The sequence below is a fragment of the Podarcis bocagei genome (genome assembly GCF_964188305.1).
Source record: "Podarcis bocagei genome assembly, chromosome: 1".
In the NCBI taxonomy this organism is placed as follows: Eukaryota; Metazoa; Chordata; class Lepidosauria; order Squamata; family Lacertidae; genus Podarcis; species Podarcis bocagei.
Window position 1 is genome coordinate 98,149,119 of NC_138125.1, and position 18,419 is coordinate 98,167,537.

At 39.0% G+C, this 18,419-nt stretch overlaps 1 protein-coding gene across 3 annotated transcripts in view; it reads right to left on the bottom strand.

Moving 5' to 3' along the window:
• The window catches only part of DPP10 (dipeptidyl peptidase like 10), a 584,313-nt gene that overhangs the window by 39,409 nt on the left and 526,485 nt on the right, over positions 1 to 18,419 (bottom strand). For all 3 annotated transcript variants that reach the window (XM_081199702.1, XM_081199701.1, XM_081199703.1), the window contains 6 exons: positions 15,288 to 15,408; positions 13,792 to 13,946; positions 11,765 to 11,862; positions 8,188 to 8,311; positions 5,534 to 5,572; positions 4,806 to 4,913 (listed from right to left, as the gene is read on the bottom strand). In XM_081199702.1, the coding sequence (XP_081055828.1) occupies positions 4,806 to 4,913; positions 5,534 to 5,572; positions 8,188 to 8,311; positions 11,765 to 11,862; positions 13,792 to 13,946; positions 15,288 to 15,408 (645 nt within the window). The remainder of the gene's footprint in view (positions 1 to 4,805; positions 4,914 to 5,533; positions 5,573 to 8,187; positions 8,312 to 11,764; positions 11,863 to 13,791; positions 13,947 to 15,287; positions 15,409 to 18,419) is intronic.

Genomic DNA, 18,419 nt, shown 5'->3' on the forward strand with positions numbered 1-18,419 from the left:
CCTTCAGCTCTCTATATTGGACAAACAGGCCAAACCTTACGCCAAAGAATAAACGGACATAAATCTGACATCAAGAATCACAAAACAGAGAAACCAGTAGGAGAACACTTCAATCTCCCAGGACATTCTATACAAGATCTCAAAGTAGCTGTTTTACTACAAAGGAATTTCAGAAATAGACTGGAAAGAGAAGCTGCTGAATTGCAACTCATTACCAAACTTAAAACAATGGAGAGACCTGGTCTGAACAGAGACATTGGATTCTTATCTCATTATACATGACTAAACCATTTCTCACCTTCCCACCCCTTGCCTTTTCCTGTAAGACCTATTACAGTCGTTAAGAGTCGTCAACAGGCCCATCAGGCTCATCTCAGCTATCTGCCAATCTCCGATTCCCACCACCCTTCTGAGTAATACCCCTCCCCACCTTCTCTATATATAGAAGGATCTGGCAACTTCTGTTTCAGTGTATCTGAAGAAGTGTGCATGCACACGAAAGCTTATACCAAGAACTAACTTAGTTGGTCTTTAAGGTGCTACAGGAAGGATTTTTTTTATTTTGCTAATATGAAGTTCAAGTGTGTGTGTACATGTGGTGTGCTAATTCATTTCATCAAGGTTTTAATCTATAAAAGTCTAGATATGGTAAATGGCAAGAAAAGAACTGACCAATTTATGGGGGGCTACCTATGATCTGCCAGTAGCTGACATTCTTTCAAAGAATGCTAAACTTGCAGGTCTTATTCTAATGCAGCAAGACATTTCCTATGTTCTTATAGAAAAGTAAAAAGAAGAGAAATGCTTGTGGTATCTTGAAGACAAGCAGATGTACACAGAAAGACAAAAGAAATAAATAGTGAATTGAAATGGCACTCATTGACAATTGATGTACACAAGGAGTGGGAAATCCCTGTCTCCCATGTTCCCCTGGATGTGAAGGAAAGCCTTCTTTGCCAAAGCAACTATGGAGAATATTAATTGGCTTCAAAATCTGTCCTGTCCTTCCCTTCCCCCCTTCAAACTAACTGTGGAAGAAAGTGGACTTAGAGCTGGTAATATCTTTGGGTTTGTCCCTCTTGACTCTTGAAGAGATTTGGGAAAGAGGTATGTTCAGAGACAAGAATGCATTCCATTTGGTCACATTTGAGAAGTGGGCCAAATGTGTCACTTAAAGGATAAAGGGACACTTAAGCCAACCATGGTCAGAAAACCCAAGTTGCAAATAATAATAATTCAAGGGCATAATCTTGTGTTAATATAATAGCAACTTATTTTTATGCACAACCATGCATTTACTGGAAACTGCAGAACTGGCACATACGCTCAAGCCTTGTGTCTTTCTGAAAAGACTCGGTATTAATTTCCTTCAATCCTCAGTGACACTCTGGCTACAAGCCACAATGCTATGCGCCCTTAAAATAGCTTATTCCTGTGGGATTCAGTGGAACCAACGTTACACTTTGTCAGTCATTTCTATTTTTCATGAAAGTGATCTACCTATGCAGAGGAACTAGAGCAATTTCCAGCACCAGAGAAGTATACTGTAGTGCTATCCTGATCACGAAAATTAGGCAGCCGCACCATGTGAGCTACTTGTTCACACAGCAGGGTATTCACATTACTCATGTGAGACTACTGCAAACGTGAGAGGACAGCAGTGGAGAAACAGCAGAGAAAATGTGATCTGTAAATTAACCTTAAGTAAGTCTACTCACTTTGTGGTTTGGGAATATGTTTCTTTTTGTACCTAGTTCTATGTGATAAAAGTCTAATGAAAATAGAATTCTATTGTATACAGATATTTTAAATTCCATATACATTTTAATTCCTATGCATCTCAAATAAAATCAATATATGATGCTAATTTTAATCAGGACTACGCAAAGCTTCTCTGAGGCTTGGGCCAAAACTTTGCTGGTCTCTTCCTATCCAAGAAATAAGGCACCTATGTACATGGAATTCTATCATACAATACTCCTTTTAAGCCCCACGTGGAAGGCATGAGCTAACAGTGGTTCCTCGTCCTATTTAAAGCAGCCTTATTTCTTATTGCAGCAACAGTGAATTGGTTAGGGTGGGAAACCATTTGAAAGTGTTGTAGTTACTGAAAGGGAATTATAATTACCTCCTTTGTCAGTGGCTTTTGAAAAGGATCATGTAATATTAACCCAGGAAAAAAAGTTTTCTTACTTCTTCCTTAGTGTTTAGTGCAGCAAAGGTAAACAGTGGTCTAAATATGATAGCAATTTGACCCCACCTCTCTCTCTGTCCCAGAAACAGATGTGTAGTGCAATGCAAAGAGGTTTTCCATCACTACAATCCCCCAGCATCCCTCAAAACTGTTGCTGCTCTTGAAGTTCTCCCTGGAATGTCAAGTGATAGGGCCATGAGAGGCTCACATGGAATGGAGAAACTGAGAATTTGGTGGGGCTGCCACAGAATCATGGAATGGGAGAGTTGGAAGGGGCTGCAAAAGTCATCTAGTCCAATCCCCTGCAATGTAGGAATCTTTTGCCTAATGTGGGGCTCAAACCCATGACCCTGAGGCTAAGAAGGAGACTTGGATCCAGAATGTGGCAGCTAGACTGGTGACTGGAAATGGCTACCATATATATATATAACATCGGGCCTAAAGGATCTTTGTTTGCTCCCAGTATGTTCCCGAGCATGATGCAAAGTGTTGCTGCTTTAAAGCTCTAAATGGCCTCAGCATCTCCATCTGCATTGTTCAGTCTGGACACTGAGATCCAGCTCCAAGGGCCTTCTGGTAGTTCCCTTACTGCGAGAAGTGAAATTACAGGGAACCAGACAGAAGGTCTTACTGGTAGTGGCACCCACCCTGTGGAACGCCCTCTCATCAGATGTCAAGGAAATAAACAACCATTTGTGTTTCAGAAGCCAACTGAAGGCAGCCCTGTATAGGGAAGTTTTTAGTGTTTGATGTTTTATTGTTTTTAATATTTTGTTGAGAGCCACCCAGAGTGGCTGGGGCAACTCAAACAGATGGGCAGCTTATTCTTATTCCCATGCTCTACCAAATGAGCTATCAGGTGGATTGTGGCAGAACAGAGTCTAAAACAAAGATGTGTGCTCCCAAGACCACATTCCTAGCATGTTCACACTCTTGTTTCAGCAACATCTATGCTGGCTTGGTCATGTCCACAGAATGGAAGATGGCAGGATCCCCAATGAGGTGTTCTATGGGTAGCTGGCTTCAGGCACCAGGCTTGCTGGCCGACCAGCTCTGTTATAAAGTCATCTCTGGTTCCAAGCATTATACATATACATTTTTATGAGATTCCATTCAGAAGGACTAACATTTCAGTAAATGTTAATAGGATCTGAGCAACTGAGATTCACCCTGCCTATGGAAAGAATGCTAGAATATCTCTTAATTACTATTAAAAATGTAATGAACTTAATAAAAAGAAAATAAGGTGTTCCAGCATTATCCAAAGTATAACACACAGGGGAAAGCATTAGAAGCATTCACTGACAGATCACGATAATCACGCAAAGCTTCAGTACTGCCGCTGTGGCTTCCCATGACTTTTTAAATCCCATGACATTTCACAGAATGTTCCTCTAATTACTACAGAAACATTAAATGAAATGCCACAGACAGTTGTCATATATTTCTGTCAGTACAAATGTATAAAGTACAATAAATGTGCACTTTAAAATCTACAATCTCAAGATCAATAGAATGGTATATAGGAGCAACATATCAGGCGGTGGGGAAACACACTGAAAATACAAATCCAGCACATACACTTCAAAGTCAAGTCAACACATTCCTCAACAGACTTTGGCTGAGTCTAGACTTGCAGCAGAATGAAGTGGGTTCTTTAAACTACTGGTGGGCAATAGCACGTTTGATAGTGACCTCATACAAAGCAAAAACAAAACAAAACAACCCTCCACATATGGCCCCATGGCCTACCCTCTCCAAGTCTGCTCTGGAGGGGAGGGTGGACTCCCAGAACTGTGCATGTGGGGAGGACAGGGTAGATTATTTTGGCAAGCAAACAGAAATGCTTGCACTGATCAAACATTCTTCTTAATGTTAGGGTGAATGCCTCACAATGCTTCTAGCTCAGCTCTCTGCCTTTTTTTTTTGCTGGTTTTCCTATTTGTGCTACATTTTTAATGTAAGGAAGCAATAAAAAAATGTGATCTCCAACTAGTAATATATTATTTCACCATACTACCACACACTGCACCCTACCGTCTCATTCTGCTGAATGTGTAGACCAGGTCTCTGTTTCTTCCAAGTAAGTACAACCAGTGCTTTTTTCTGTACCCTACTACTGCCACCTCCCCCCCCACACACATGTTAAAAGCGTGGCACTTACTGTAACAACTTCATGGAAAGTACTGGCACCTTTTTTTCAAACAAAACAAACAAACAAACAAACAAACAAAAAGCACTGAGTACAATGCCCTGAGATACTGAAAATGGTTCCAAATGCTTCATTCACTGGCTTCTTTGCAAGTGCTCTTTCATGAAACAGCAAAGGAATCTTTAGTCATTCACCAGCTTTCTTGCCAAATCAAATCACCACATCAACCTGCTGGGAGGATGCTTTTCATCATTTCAGAGCACAGAACTATGCATCATTTGAAGTGTTCTGTGATTACGATTTTTGTTAATACCTACAAATCAGTGACTAAAATCAGAATATATTTGGAGTAGCGTGCAACTCAAGGCATCGTACGTCGCTTCATAAGACATTTAAGCAATGGTACAATTAATTACAGACTTGTGCAATTATGAGCTTGAAATTGTGAAATAAACTTACCTGAACATTAAACATGGCAATATGATGGAATTCACCACGACCACCTTGCTTAACAGGAACTGTCATAAAGAATTTATTGCCATCTTTAGAAAAAACTGGCTCCTCATTCTATAAAAATGAAATAGAATCAGAATTCTGCAATTTTCTGTTAAGCACTATGCTTGCCCGAGGGATCATATTACACCAATCCTGTAGTAGCTGCACAGGTTACCAATTTACCTCCAGGCACAACTGATAGTATTGGTGGCTCCCTTTAAAGTCCTAAGTGGTTTAAGTCCAAGATAACTTATGGGCCCCCACCTACCATTCATCTTGCTAACTCCCTAAGATGAGAAATAGGGAGGAATACTCCTAAGGTGGAATCACATCACTATACATGTGAAAAGCCTTGTGATCCTTGCCTGGTACATTAAATGTTATTAATTAAGATCTGACAGCTGTATACACCTGACACTGCTCCTATGCACCTGTTCCAGAATATCTGCTTGAAATGCCATCCCAATACCCTTGCGAGTTCAGTGTACTTCCAGAATTGGTAATACTTCTGCAGTTACTCCAATGCTTAAAAACCATTTTGTTTGCTTCTCTTAAGTTAATCTTTAATTCTTTTTCAGATTAATGGATCGACATAGTCTAGTTTAAAATGCGGACATTTACCAACATTTTATTAACAGCTAACGTATTAATGATACACATTTTCCATTCAAAGCAATTAATAATGTAAGTACCTGTTTAGAAAGCCACACTTCAGATGTAAACTCATATTTCTAAAAATAAATATATATAAAGTTATAAAATACATATACAAAATCTTGCTAATTGAAAATCATTGCATTTTGCATTTTCCTCTGTTACCTAGTTAAAATGCCACACAAACAGGAATAGCAGCAGGTTGCACTTTGAACCACATAGTTCCTATAACACAGGCAATTAAGATGGCCTTTTTTAGAGAGCGCGCACATGCAATTTCTTTGTTGAAACACTGCCTTTTGATTTATTTCCAGGCATCAAAGTGCTGCTGCTGACCTTTGTTTAGGATGCTGAAGAACCACTTTTCCCTGCTGGAGTCTGCTTGCCAATTGGGCTAATCTTTGGAAGCTCTCCTGTGTGTCTCAACATCCCCAGAAATATGAAGAAGAAGAAGAAGAGTTTGGATTTGATATCCCGCCTTTCACTCCCCTTCAGGAGTCTCAAAGCGGCTAACAATCTCCTTTCCCTTCCTCCCCCACAACAAACACTCTGTGAGGTGAGTGGGGCTGAGAGACTTCAGAGAAGTGTGACTGGCCCAAGGTCACCCAGCAGCTGCATGTGGAGGAGCGGAGACGCGAACCCGGTTCCCCAGATTACGTGACTACCGCTCTTAACCACTACACCACAGATCTGGTCCAATCACCTTCTAAATCTGCCCTGCAGACAGTCTGAGAATCAGCGTGTTTTTACATGAGTAGAATGTGGGGCAGATGGCATTCTACAAAGTAACACTACATGTAAGTTAAATCTTCTTAAATTAGACCTAGCAGGGCAGCAGTTGAAGAAGGAGCAAAAAAGGTTTTCTTGTGTGTGTGTGTTTCTTTGTGGCTGGTTAGCTGCTTATTTGAGACTGAGGGAGGACTCTTTTTTTGGTAGCTGCACCTAGGCTTTCAAACCAGATTCCAAGGGAAACCCATGTTGTCCCCTCAGCAGTGACCTTTCAAAAACATCCCCTTTTTAGAAGGGGTTTGGCTGTAAACTGCTGGAATTGGTATTAACTGTAAATACTTGAATTTTTTAAAATTGATGCATTGTGTTATTATATCCTGCTGCTGTTTTAATGTTAGGTTGTAAAGTATAATTAAGAATTTTACATGTTTTTGGATAATTTATGTTTTTATTTTCTTTTGGAAGGTGCTTTGAGCTCTACAGAAAAAAGACAGGATACAAATATTTTAAAATAAATAAATGAAGTGGTATCCTAAAGAAGATTAAATTAGCTACTGACCCTCTCAGGTGCTAAGACTGGCAGGAGGGCTTTCTTTGTTCTCTCTCTCTCTCTCTCTCTCTCTCCCTCTCTCCCCCCCCACACTCCTACCCCTGTGTGCAGGGAATAGTGGCCTGGAAGAGGGCTTTCACTGTGGAACCCCCAAATTGCAGAACTCCCTTTTCATAGAGTTGCATCTAGCATCTTCTTTGTATAGCTTTTGCTGTACGATGAAGAAACATCACTTTTTCCTGGCTTTTGACAGTTAAGGGGTTTTGATTTATGGGACCTTCTTTTGCTAATTTTGTACTGTTCTGGCAATAATGGTTTTACTTGCTTTTATAACCGTAACTGTTTTATCTGTTCCTCTAATTGCCTGTTATACCTTATAAGCAACTGAATAGGTAAATTAAATAGCATGTACTCTGTACTCAGCTCTGATCTAACTCCTGGAAAGTTTTGGATTGGTCACCACTAATTTGAGTAGGAAGGCTTTTAAAAACATATGTCATTTGTTTGGGAGTGAATGTGTATTTTGATAGCTAGCATTTCAATGTTAGTATATCGGAAGCATACAATGAACAATACACCTATATACAGTGTCTTTGTAACATAGCTCTGTCACACAATATCAAATAATGTTTGATTTTATTAATTATTTCAGCCCATCATGACTGAATATTTATTTTATGGTTCTTTTGCTTAACAATTATACATCAAAAGGAAATATTTAGATTAGCTAACTGTTCAGTGAAAAAAGTGAGCAAATGCGTGTGCTTGAATAATATTTACAAAAAGTGTGTTATTAGGAAACATTTCTAAAATGCATGTAAACAGTAGTAAGGCTGAAGTTCTAAATCTCCTGCTATTTTTTATGATTCTCAGCCTTACTCTGAGAGTTGAACTCAAATGTTTTGCTTAGACATAAATCACACTTATGTCAATAACTCTGATAATGAAGAGTACTCTTGTGGTTACTAACACTGCTGGAACACAGATTTATCTTTGGCTAAAGGGCCAATTATTGCTGCTGCTGTTTGCTAAGTGCTTCCAAAGACCCTACTGAGAATCCAAATGTTTCCTCGGTGTATTGAGTTTTGGCAGGTAGAAATCTGTGTGGAACTCATGCTTCCTCTCCACACACCCAGCAGCCCTCCCTACTAGATTATCATGCCCAACTTTTGAGAGGAAGTAAAAGCATGGCAGCGGAGCAGGTGTTTGTGTGTTTTTCCATTCAGAACAATGTGTTCCACATTATTTCAACCCCAAGGTGAATTCTAACTCATGGAAATAAATTGGCCTCTGGCACTGGCAGGAAAACAAGCAAACAAATTAAAAATAAGGACCAAAAGCATGTGCTCTGCATACAGGGACAATAACTATAAATCTATCCTATGAAAACGATAACAAAAATAAATTGCATACCATGCTACAAGCACCAGTTGTCGTCTCGCACACTGTAAGGATGGACAGGTTCTGAGGTCTGTTTAACCACCGCACGACAGTTTTAGTATTGCTGACCCACTTCACCATCATTATGTAGTATTCTCTATGGCAGATACACATTTAAAAATACAGTGGTTATATTGTTCCCACATAAGCTGTGAAATTACATCCTGCGCACTGCGATAAAGGACACTGATCCATTATTCCACTGAGCATTATACTGGTAACAAACCACATTCCAAGACCGCATTCAGATTCAACATGCAAAACATACATAGTGAAATTATTGTACAGTGACTGTACAGTGGTACCTCTGGTTACGTACTTAATTCGTTCCGGAGGTCCGTTTTTAACCTGAAACTGTTCTTAACCTGAAGCACCACTTTAGCTAATGGGGCCTCCAACTGCTGCTGCGCTGTTCTCATCCTGAAGCAAAGTTCTTAACCAGAGGCACTATTTCTGGGTTAGCAGAGTCTGTAACCTGAAGCGTATGTAACCTGAGGTAACACTGTACTGTATTTTACAAAACTGACATAACAATTGGTTTACTGGTTACTGGCTGTCATGTTGCTCTTAACAACTTAAGTTGCCTTATGTTTTACAGTTTTGCTTTAGGTTTTGTAACAAACAGTAGTGTTTTCAGTGATATGAAGTAGTCAGAAATAATGTAAAATGCCAAGGACATTCTGCAAACACTCTGTGCAAAAAGGGTAGCCGACAAAGCAGCACAGATACTTGCTCCCATGAAAAAAAAGAAAAGAATAATTATAATCCCCAGCACTGTATTGCCAAATAGATTGCCTGCCTGCAAACATTTGTAGCTAAATCGGTTTTATCAGTGCTCCAGAAAAATGCTCTCTCCTTCTAAATCCTTGTTAGATTGCCATGATGAAACTGTTACCAAGACCACCTAGTACAATCTGTCATGTCTAGGCAGTTCAGTACATTATTTGTGGCTACTGACAAACAGCTATCACCTATCATACTCTACGAGCAGACTCCTTACCCACCAGACCTTCTATGGGAAATGTGGGCTGTTGAGGAGGCTGCGACACTCAGTGCTAGTACTGGGGGCGGGGTTAAGGTAAATGAAGGATACGCATCATTGTAACCACATTAAGGTAAGTATCACTCCCAATCCACACACCCCAAAATTTCAGGGAATATCTTCACATTTTCTCTCATTTTTACAGGGAATTCCCAATGTTCAGGGGTGTTGACTTTTCACCTTTCTCTTCCACACAAAAGCCTCAGAAACAGCACCCCCCTAATTTAAGCTACTCTAGGAACCTGGGATGCAATTTTCAAGTACTGTACTGAATGAAGCAAAACTCTATTATCTTATACAATGCTACACAAAAGACAGTGGCTTCAAGAATGCAACTCTAAGCACATTTTAGATCATAGCATATGGATAACATGACATTAATGTAGTTTTGATTAAATATTCATTATTGTTTTTACTGAAATATATATATGTATATTTCCAAACTGTAGGAATGATGAATCACACTTATGTATAGATATAGGTATAAACACACACACACACACACACACACACACACACACACACACACAGAGAGAGAGAGAGAGAGAGAGAGAGAGAGAGGTATTTCTACAGATGTGCATGCAAAGACTGAGAGATACAGTTCAGAACAGCATAGCTGAATGAATGAATGAATGAATGAATTCATAGTTGAATATGCCCTGACATCTGTGGCATTTGGGAATGTTTTACTACCCATTCTACCTGATGTTTAGCTCCTATTTGATTAGCAATGAACTTTAACAAGTCATCTTTCTATGCATCACATACCATCTCTTTGGGAAAGTATTTTTTGGTGCTTTCCCCCTTTTAATTTGATGATTCAAATTGTTTGTATTAAAATGCATTCTAATACATTTATTAGAATAAAAAACTGTCAGAATCCAGCCTGGGTCATCCAAACCCCAGCAGCACAGAGCAAGACCAAGAAAGAAATCTTAACATACACAGTCATTACAGTAAGGACTGTTTTCAATGTATATACAGTAACACACCATTTCTGTGGAGTGGGGGAAGAAAGGATAGAAATTGGACAATATCTCTCTCTCTCTCTCTCTCTCTCTCTCTCTCTCTCTCTCTCTCTCTCTCTCTCACACACACACACACACACACACATACACACACACCATATATATGAATGGTTTATACTGCTTTAGAGCAGCAATATTTAGTAACCAGAGCATGATTTCATAGATAAAATGGATTTTCCTAGAAATGTACATGGTCCTCAAGGCTTCTGTAAAGTAACAGCAGAATGGATTTTTAAACGAGCTCCAACTCAAAAAGAATATATCAAATGCATGGAGCTTTTAGTAAGAATGTATGAACCACAGTTTTAAAAACAAGACTGTTGTCACTTTGATCTGCAGCATTCTTGCAATCTTCCAGCTGGTGGGATATTACTTATGTGCCTACACTTGGTTGAAATGATTAGAGAAAGCCATGTTTGATAGTCAGAGCCAGAAGGATGAGTTAGAAGCATTTCCAGGTATGGTACAATCAGGTCACATCTACACTATATGTGCACATTTCTACCACTTTCACAGGCTTGGCTTCCCTCAAAGAATCCTGGATGGGCTTTACTAAGGTAATGGCTACAGGTTCTAGTTCTGGGATTGGTCAGTTTCCATAAAGAACTTTGTGCTTAAAAGGGAAGCATCAATATTCTAGGAATTCTATAAAAAACTTTAATGGAATACAAGCCTATGAGTGGGATTACCAGTTTAAAGAGAGTGTCAATTTTGGGTATTAAATATGCAAAGAATTATCTGTGTTTCCAAGTAAGAAAAGAGATGGAACAGAAACTGGCAAGCTGTAACTTAGTGGCTATAGTCTCCTGATACTGGTTGGCTATGATGTCAAGAGAACCTGAACAGAGGTGGCCATACTCTGTAATGGTCCCTTGTGCAAAATCCTCTTCTTTTTGTGGGGGAGGCTCCAAATTGAGTTTGATGATATACCTGTATCCAACTACATACCTTCTGATCGGAGGTGAAATATGATTATGAAGAGAAGACGTTTAATTAAATATGATGTCTGTGTCTTCACTATGTACTATGTAGAAATCATAGATCCATATTTATATTTAATATTAACTAACATGACAAACCTATATTAGAATAATAATCTAATTAACACCAGTAACTTTAAATTCGTTCAGTTCGAAATTTAAGGGTATTTGTGAGCTGGGTGGGCCCCTTAGATCCTATGGGCCCCATGCATCTCACACCCAGTATGCTGTTTATGACAACCACTAAATCTGGACCAAGTTATTATGCAGAAAGGATTGTACTTCAGTTCCATTGCATTGTAATGCATTGGCCATTACAAGCTTTATAATAAAGATACAGTCTATTTAAACCTAAGCTGATAGTCCTGCTGTTTTTTCCAGCTACATGTTACTTCCAGAAAACTGTTGCAGGACTGTTAACTTAAACCGAGATTAACTTCAATTTATTTGTGCATGTAGAGAGTCACAGATCGTTAATTTTCAGATGACATACTGCTTACCTTGATATAAAGCCATCTGGTGGCATGAGTTCCAATGTATGTGTTGGTCCATACAGATTGACTACGTATAACTTGACTGTTGGATTCATTTCTCCTGCCTTTGAAAAGAATGGATGAATAAGTGTGATATGTATTTGCAAAGACACAGAGAAGAACCACAGCTGTATGTGAAAATGTTAAAAGATGGATAGCATAGCTAACCAATTGTCATCGAATACATACATTAGTTGAATTCATGTGTCTTAACCAATTGTTGAGAATGCACAACCCTATGCTCCCAGCTATGAGGCCATGAATGACTACATACAAGAAAACATATATTCCTGTAGGCCTGGTGGAATGTATTACATATCCAGAGTAAAATGATTTTAAAACATGGATTTTAATCTAAAATGGGGGGAAAGAACAACTGTTATTGAAAACATTTACTTTCTGGATGGACTATTCTGACTCCTGTCTTTGTAGTTTGGGGAAGATGTGTACTGCATACACAAAACATTGTAAAAGTGGAGATCAGGCTTTCAAGTTAAGCTGTGTAAAAAGAAAGAAAAACACCTAACCTTAGTTGTCACTTGCTTGCAGCCCAAATATGCTGCTGCCATGGTGTTACTTTGGTGTGTGTTTTTTTAATCTTCTTCGTCGCTGACTGATTCTAGCTAATCAGGAATTATATAGTGACTGCATTATCAAGGCATCATAGAGCCAATCAGGACCACTTCACGACACCACTGAGGGCAAATGAATCTCTCAGATTGTCCTTATTCTGATGGGCGATGGATGTGTCATCACTGCTGCAGAAAGCAAGCAGTCTGGCATTCTTTTCTCATTGCGTATGTGTTTTCACTGAAATAATTCAAGTCATAGATGGCCAGCTGCATGGCAGAATTTGGGCAGAACCTGAATGTGGATGTCATCCATATGCATTTCATTCCTTTCACTGAAATGTCCCTTTGAATGTGTAATGCCACCCCAATAATGTTGCACTGAATCAACTACATATATTATGAGATTAGGATGAGGGAATGTTGCCTAAACAAGAGGGATGTGTTCTGTTTTCCCTGACACCCATCACCTTGTAAACACTTTTCACAAGGGGATGTCAAAGTTGCTGAAAAGGACTGGTGCTTTTTGTATGGGATGAAAGCATTTGTAAAAAGTGCCATGGAAACCCTATTTTGGCTCAGCAGCAGTCATAAATATTCCAGTAGTAATGAAGTAGAATACTGTACTGCAATAACAAAGTCCTTTGTCAATATTACCAGATCACTAGCTTCATAATTAATTATGGTGAATTGAAAGCTAACAGAAGTATTAAATAAAGGTAAAGGTTTTATTACCATAATTCTGCAATGCCTGTGATAAATGGAACTAGACTTTCATTTTCTCTTCCCAAAGCTTAATTTTATTGTACAGCTTGTCTTTAATTTTGTTTTCCTTTTGGCACTATAGAATAAGACATTGCTAAAGAAAACTAACAAAGCGATTCTAGAGATTAATTTTCCTGCTACTGAAAAGAAACAGGATATCAACTGATTTATTAAGTAAAAATAGTGTTGCCATTCAGCTGTAGGCACTGTCATATCATTTAACAATTTAATTTAGTTAAATGGAATAATTGTAACTGTCAAACAGATCCTATTACACGATAATATTATTAACTTGTTATGTTTATATTAGTTTTTATTTATGATTTACTAATATTGATAGGTGAATTCAAATATTCACAGCAAAAAAAATCCTTGAAATCTTGCTGATCCAAATGCTTGTAAAAAATACCCAAACCCTCCTGATGTGCATCATATGTAGTTATATTAATATATTATGTTGTCCTATACTAAACAAAAGAGCTTTAATCCAGAAAAGAACAAAGCTTTTGTAGCTTTTTGAAAAAACAGTGTGTACAGTAATTTCTGTAAAAATCATGACAACAAAAAATGGCTTCCTTTCCTTTCTGAAATAACTGTTTTGGTAACACTGAACACTATACCTTATGCAAGTAATGAAGATTGTATGTAAAGTTTCCTTACCTTTGGATAAGGGTACTGTTTTCCTCTGGGATACAGGAATCCAGTAAACCGGGGAATAACCATGTTTGGTACCAATGAGTCGTTTATCATAAGAAATGCCAGCCTCTCTCCATCAGGTGACCACCAGTGAGTTATGTGAGAATGAAGGAGCTCCTCTGGGGGAGGGGAGGGAAAATGTTCTTAAAACCCATGAAATTAACAATTTTCATATATAATTCAGATCCCAATCTGAGGGAATAATCCCAATCAACTGGCTGCCCACAACAGCTTCACTTTCTCCACTGTCGTCTAAAGTCTGACTGAAGATTGCTTTATATACACATTTTGCTGCTGTTGGCAAACTTCCTACTGTTAAAAATAAATCAAACAGAGCAAATAGACAATGCTACATTATTTTGTACCAGTTAGGCCATAGCACAGCCAGGAGGCTGTGATTTTGTATATTCAACTATAGATTAGTACTGTTTTGAAATCTGTTCTTCAATATCTCAAAAAAATATATTTTTTTTATTGCAAAAAGGCTTTTCTTTTCCTTTTTTGTAGATCTCATTCTCAGAATACTTAGAATTTCTGTGATTGTGGGGTTTCAGCTTACTTTATTCTTTCGAGCTGACCCAAGGTGGTGTGTCTGTTTCCTCTCCAGTAAACCTTTCTGCAGTCTCCTTAGCTGCTCACACTTCCTGATCTGAAAACACTCAATTGGAGGAGTAACCTCATGATATCTTTACCTAGTCTTCATCTGTGGAAAGCTGGAGAGGCTGCAGAGTGAAGACCACTGGTGGGATGATTTAATGAATGAAAGAAACAGACACCTGAGAATTTCATTGACACTCTCTCTCTCTCTCTCTCTCTCTCTCTCTCTCTATATATATATATATATATATATAGAAGTGGCTGTATCTCCTTCGATAGTCTTGTGAAAAATATAAATTGAGATGCTGCAGGAAGAAATGTAAAATGCCAACAGCTTTTTAGCTGCCTTGCATGAACCACAATTTCTAATGCTTGTCTTTCTAACCACAGATTACTTCCAGGGCACTGTTGGGTCCCTTATTATTCTGCATCCCTATATTTATTTGTATCAGAATAGTTATATGCAACCAAAGTATAATATTTGTGATGCAATGCAAAACTAATAGTCATATTTATAAGTTGAGCATAATCATATACAATTTCTGCAAATATGCCAATGAAAAATAGGTGGAGTAATTTTCAGGGCTGTTATGCAAAAGAATGTATGTTCTTGTTCTGTTCCCTTCCCCATACAATAGTTTTCTTCTTGAAACAAGGAAATAAGAAGGATTTTGACAATTTAAATGATCACAAACAAAAGCTTATATATAGGCATCCCTTTGTTATAATGCAGACAATTTTGCAAGAAAACATTAAAAAGAAAAATCAACAGCATTGTCCTATAATGAACAGATTGTTCTCAGAAAAATTGAATGCATGTATGTCCTCTGCATTTCTAATAAAGTTGCATCTGTGCAATTTACCTTCATATAACCAGTCTGCAATTCCGTTAAATACAATTCCTTCTTTTCCAGACGATGTTAGTCGCAATGAGCTACTCTTTACATCAGGCTGGTAGTAGATGTTATTTTCAAAAATGTAAATCTAAATTAAGTAAGAGGGGGAAAGGTTTAATGCAGAAGCTAATGAATATTTTCAAGTTCAGTGACAGGGGAAAAATATGCAGTTTAATATTTTGTACTGTAAAGGATAACTCTTTCTAGTTTTCCACCAGCCATTTCCTTCCATTTACTGCTTTTTATTGTGATGTAGATTCCAGACATTACCAGAATGTGGAAATGGATAGAAGCTGAATAACGCACATTCACATTCACCCTGTTGACCCTCTCACAACTCCAAAATATTCTCATTCATCTACATAGCAAATGTTGTTTTGCTTCATGCTGTTCCTGAGAGGGACCAAGATAGTAGGCTGTATGCTGAAATAGGACTGAAATTGAAGGACATAGCTGATATCCACAAGCTAAAGCTTATTTTGCTATTTCATCGTCTCTATATTCTAGTTTTCTGGAAGTCCTACAACCTGTGTTACAGCCACCCAGCTGTGTCAGCTGTCCTGCTGTCATTGTTGGACCATAAATATTCAATCTGTTAGTGGAGCTGAGAGTTGTTAGTGCACAGTAGACCTAATGCACTTTACAGTTTAGTTGCTGAATATCCCGCCCCTCTGTGAGCTGGGCCCAGCAAATCCCCTCAGAACCCACCTCACCAGAGCAGCTCCCTCTGCCTCTCCCTCCCTTGCAGCTGGGCTCCAGCTCCAACCACGTCACAGTGGAGTGACCCAGCAGCGAAATGTGTAGCCCCACAAGAAACAGGAAGGGAAGGGAGAATGTGCAGTCATTTCCTAACCTCGCCCCATGATGTGCTCGGCTTTCCCTCTATGCCCTTGCCACCCAAGATCAGTTCCTCCTCTCCAGATATCTGGTAAACATATCCATTCATAATTATATTTATTAATCTACCTGTGCTTTTTTCTAGAAAAAGGTGCCAATACTGTGTACCAGCACATACCGCCAGAAAAAAGAACTGGTCCCACATATATGACTTTTTAGTTACCATTCAAATTCCAGGGTCCACCAGCCACCATATGCATATAAATTGATTTGATGCATGTGTTCTTGTTGTTTTGCTCTCTCTCTGTATACTTTTAAAAAATGTATTTATGGAAATTTTGTAACTGTTTATATGTTTTCATTATATTGTAATTCGCTTTCGGATGCCTCGTGTGAAGAGAATCATAAATGAAATAAGCATATATCTCCAATATGGATACTAGCACTCCAAACCAGAACTGTGAATTCTCATTTCAGAATAAAAAACTATAGTTCCACACAGGCATTTGACACTGTGTACACAGTATACACAAAGGGTTGTATACTGGATCCCTTATGGACAGGCCATGAAGTGTTACAGCATTAGACCAAAAATGGTGGTCCTCTAATAAGTGGCTATTTTTTCCTAGGTTTTTAAAAACATTTATTCCTTCCCTTATTCATTTACTGTATATACTCGAGTATAAGCCGACTTTTTCAGCACATTTTTAATGCTGAAAAAGCCCCCCCATGGCTTATACTCGAGTGAGGCCGGTGGCAGCGGTGGCGGAGGGACGAGCAGCCCGAAAGGAGCCCTTTCTCACTGCTGGTCCCGCCACCGCCGCCCGCCTCTCGCAAGAGCAGGCACAGGAGCCATGGTTGGGAGAGGTGCTGCGCTGCACTGTGCCTCTCCCAACCGCGGCTCCTATGCCTGTTCTTGCGAGCAGCAGAGGCAGCAGCGGAGGGACGAGCAGCCCAAAAGGAGCCCTTTTGGGCTGCTCCTTCCTCCTCCACCGCCTTTGCTGCCACCACCAGGTTTGTGGTGTGGTGAACCGGCATATACTCAAGTCAGTAAGTTTTCTCAGTTTTTTCTGCTAAAATTAGGTGCCTTAGCTTATATTCGGGTCAGCTTATACTTGATACAGTGGTACCTCGGGTTAAGTACTTAATTCGTTCCGGAGGTCCGTTCTTAACCTGAAACTGTACTTAACCTGAAGCACCACTTTAGCTAATGGGGCCTCCTGCTGCCACTGCGCCACCAGAGCACGATTTCTGTTTTTATCCTGAAGCAAAGTTCTTAACCTGAAGCACTATTTCTGGGTTAGCGGAGTCTGTAACCTGAAGCGTATGTAATCTGAAGTGTATGTAACCTGAGGTAACACTGTACAAGGTATCTTACAGTCTCTTACTATTTTATTCTCTTTTGGACTCAAAGTTACTCATTAAAGTTGTCCTTTCCTATGTGCTTGCAAACAGCAGCCACAAACAGCTGTGTTTCCACAGAACTTAATTACTTTTTATAATTAATTTCATAACAGAAAAGAACATACTAGCGATAGTGTAAAAAACAATGCACTTCTGATACTTTAAAAATACACAGGTATCTATCACTATAATCAGTTTAGGAGAACACAAAACCTTCTCATCGTTACACATAACAGTATGACCTTTGCTTCTTCACCTCAAACACTCAGGGCTTCTGGGGCACAGCACTCCCACAGAGAATGTCAAGCAATTTTGGTTTAAAGAAACATGCCCCCTAAAGCTCAAAGCAATACACTCTTTCCTATCTCACACACACATTTTATACTTTTATTTGAACATTTCTATCAATCTATTGTTCTCTGGCCAATCAGGTCTATACAGCACTCAGTGTATCCAAATCCCAAAGTACAGAATGACCCAATTTCTAAACAAGAGGAATGTATTTAGAAGGACTTTAAATGATTTCAACTTTTTAATAAATCCATGAGAGGCACTGTTAAATAAATGAGAGGACTGTTAAATCAGTAGTTCTACAAATATTAAATAAAAGAAGTGACAGCATCCAGTTTTAGGAAAGATGTGAAACTCATGTAATAATTAAAATACAGTGGTACCCCGCAAGACGAACGCCTCGCGAGACGAAAAACTCGCAAAACGAAAGGTTTTTTCGTTTTCGAGTTGCCTCGCAAGACGAATTTCCCTATGGGCTTGCTTAGCAAAACGAAGCTTGCCCCGGGGACAGCGGGTCTTCCCTTTTGAAGCAAGGGGCGGCGGGGAGAAGCGATCTTCTCCCCGCAG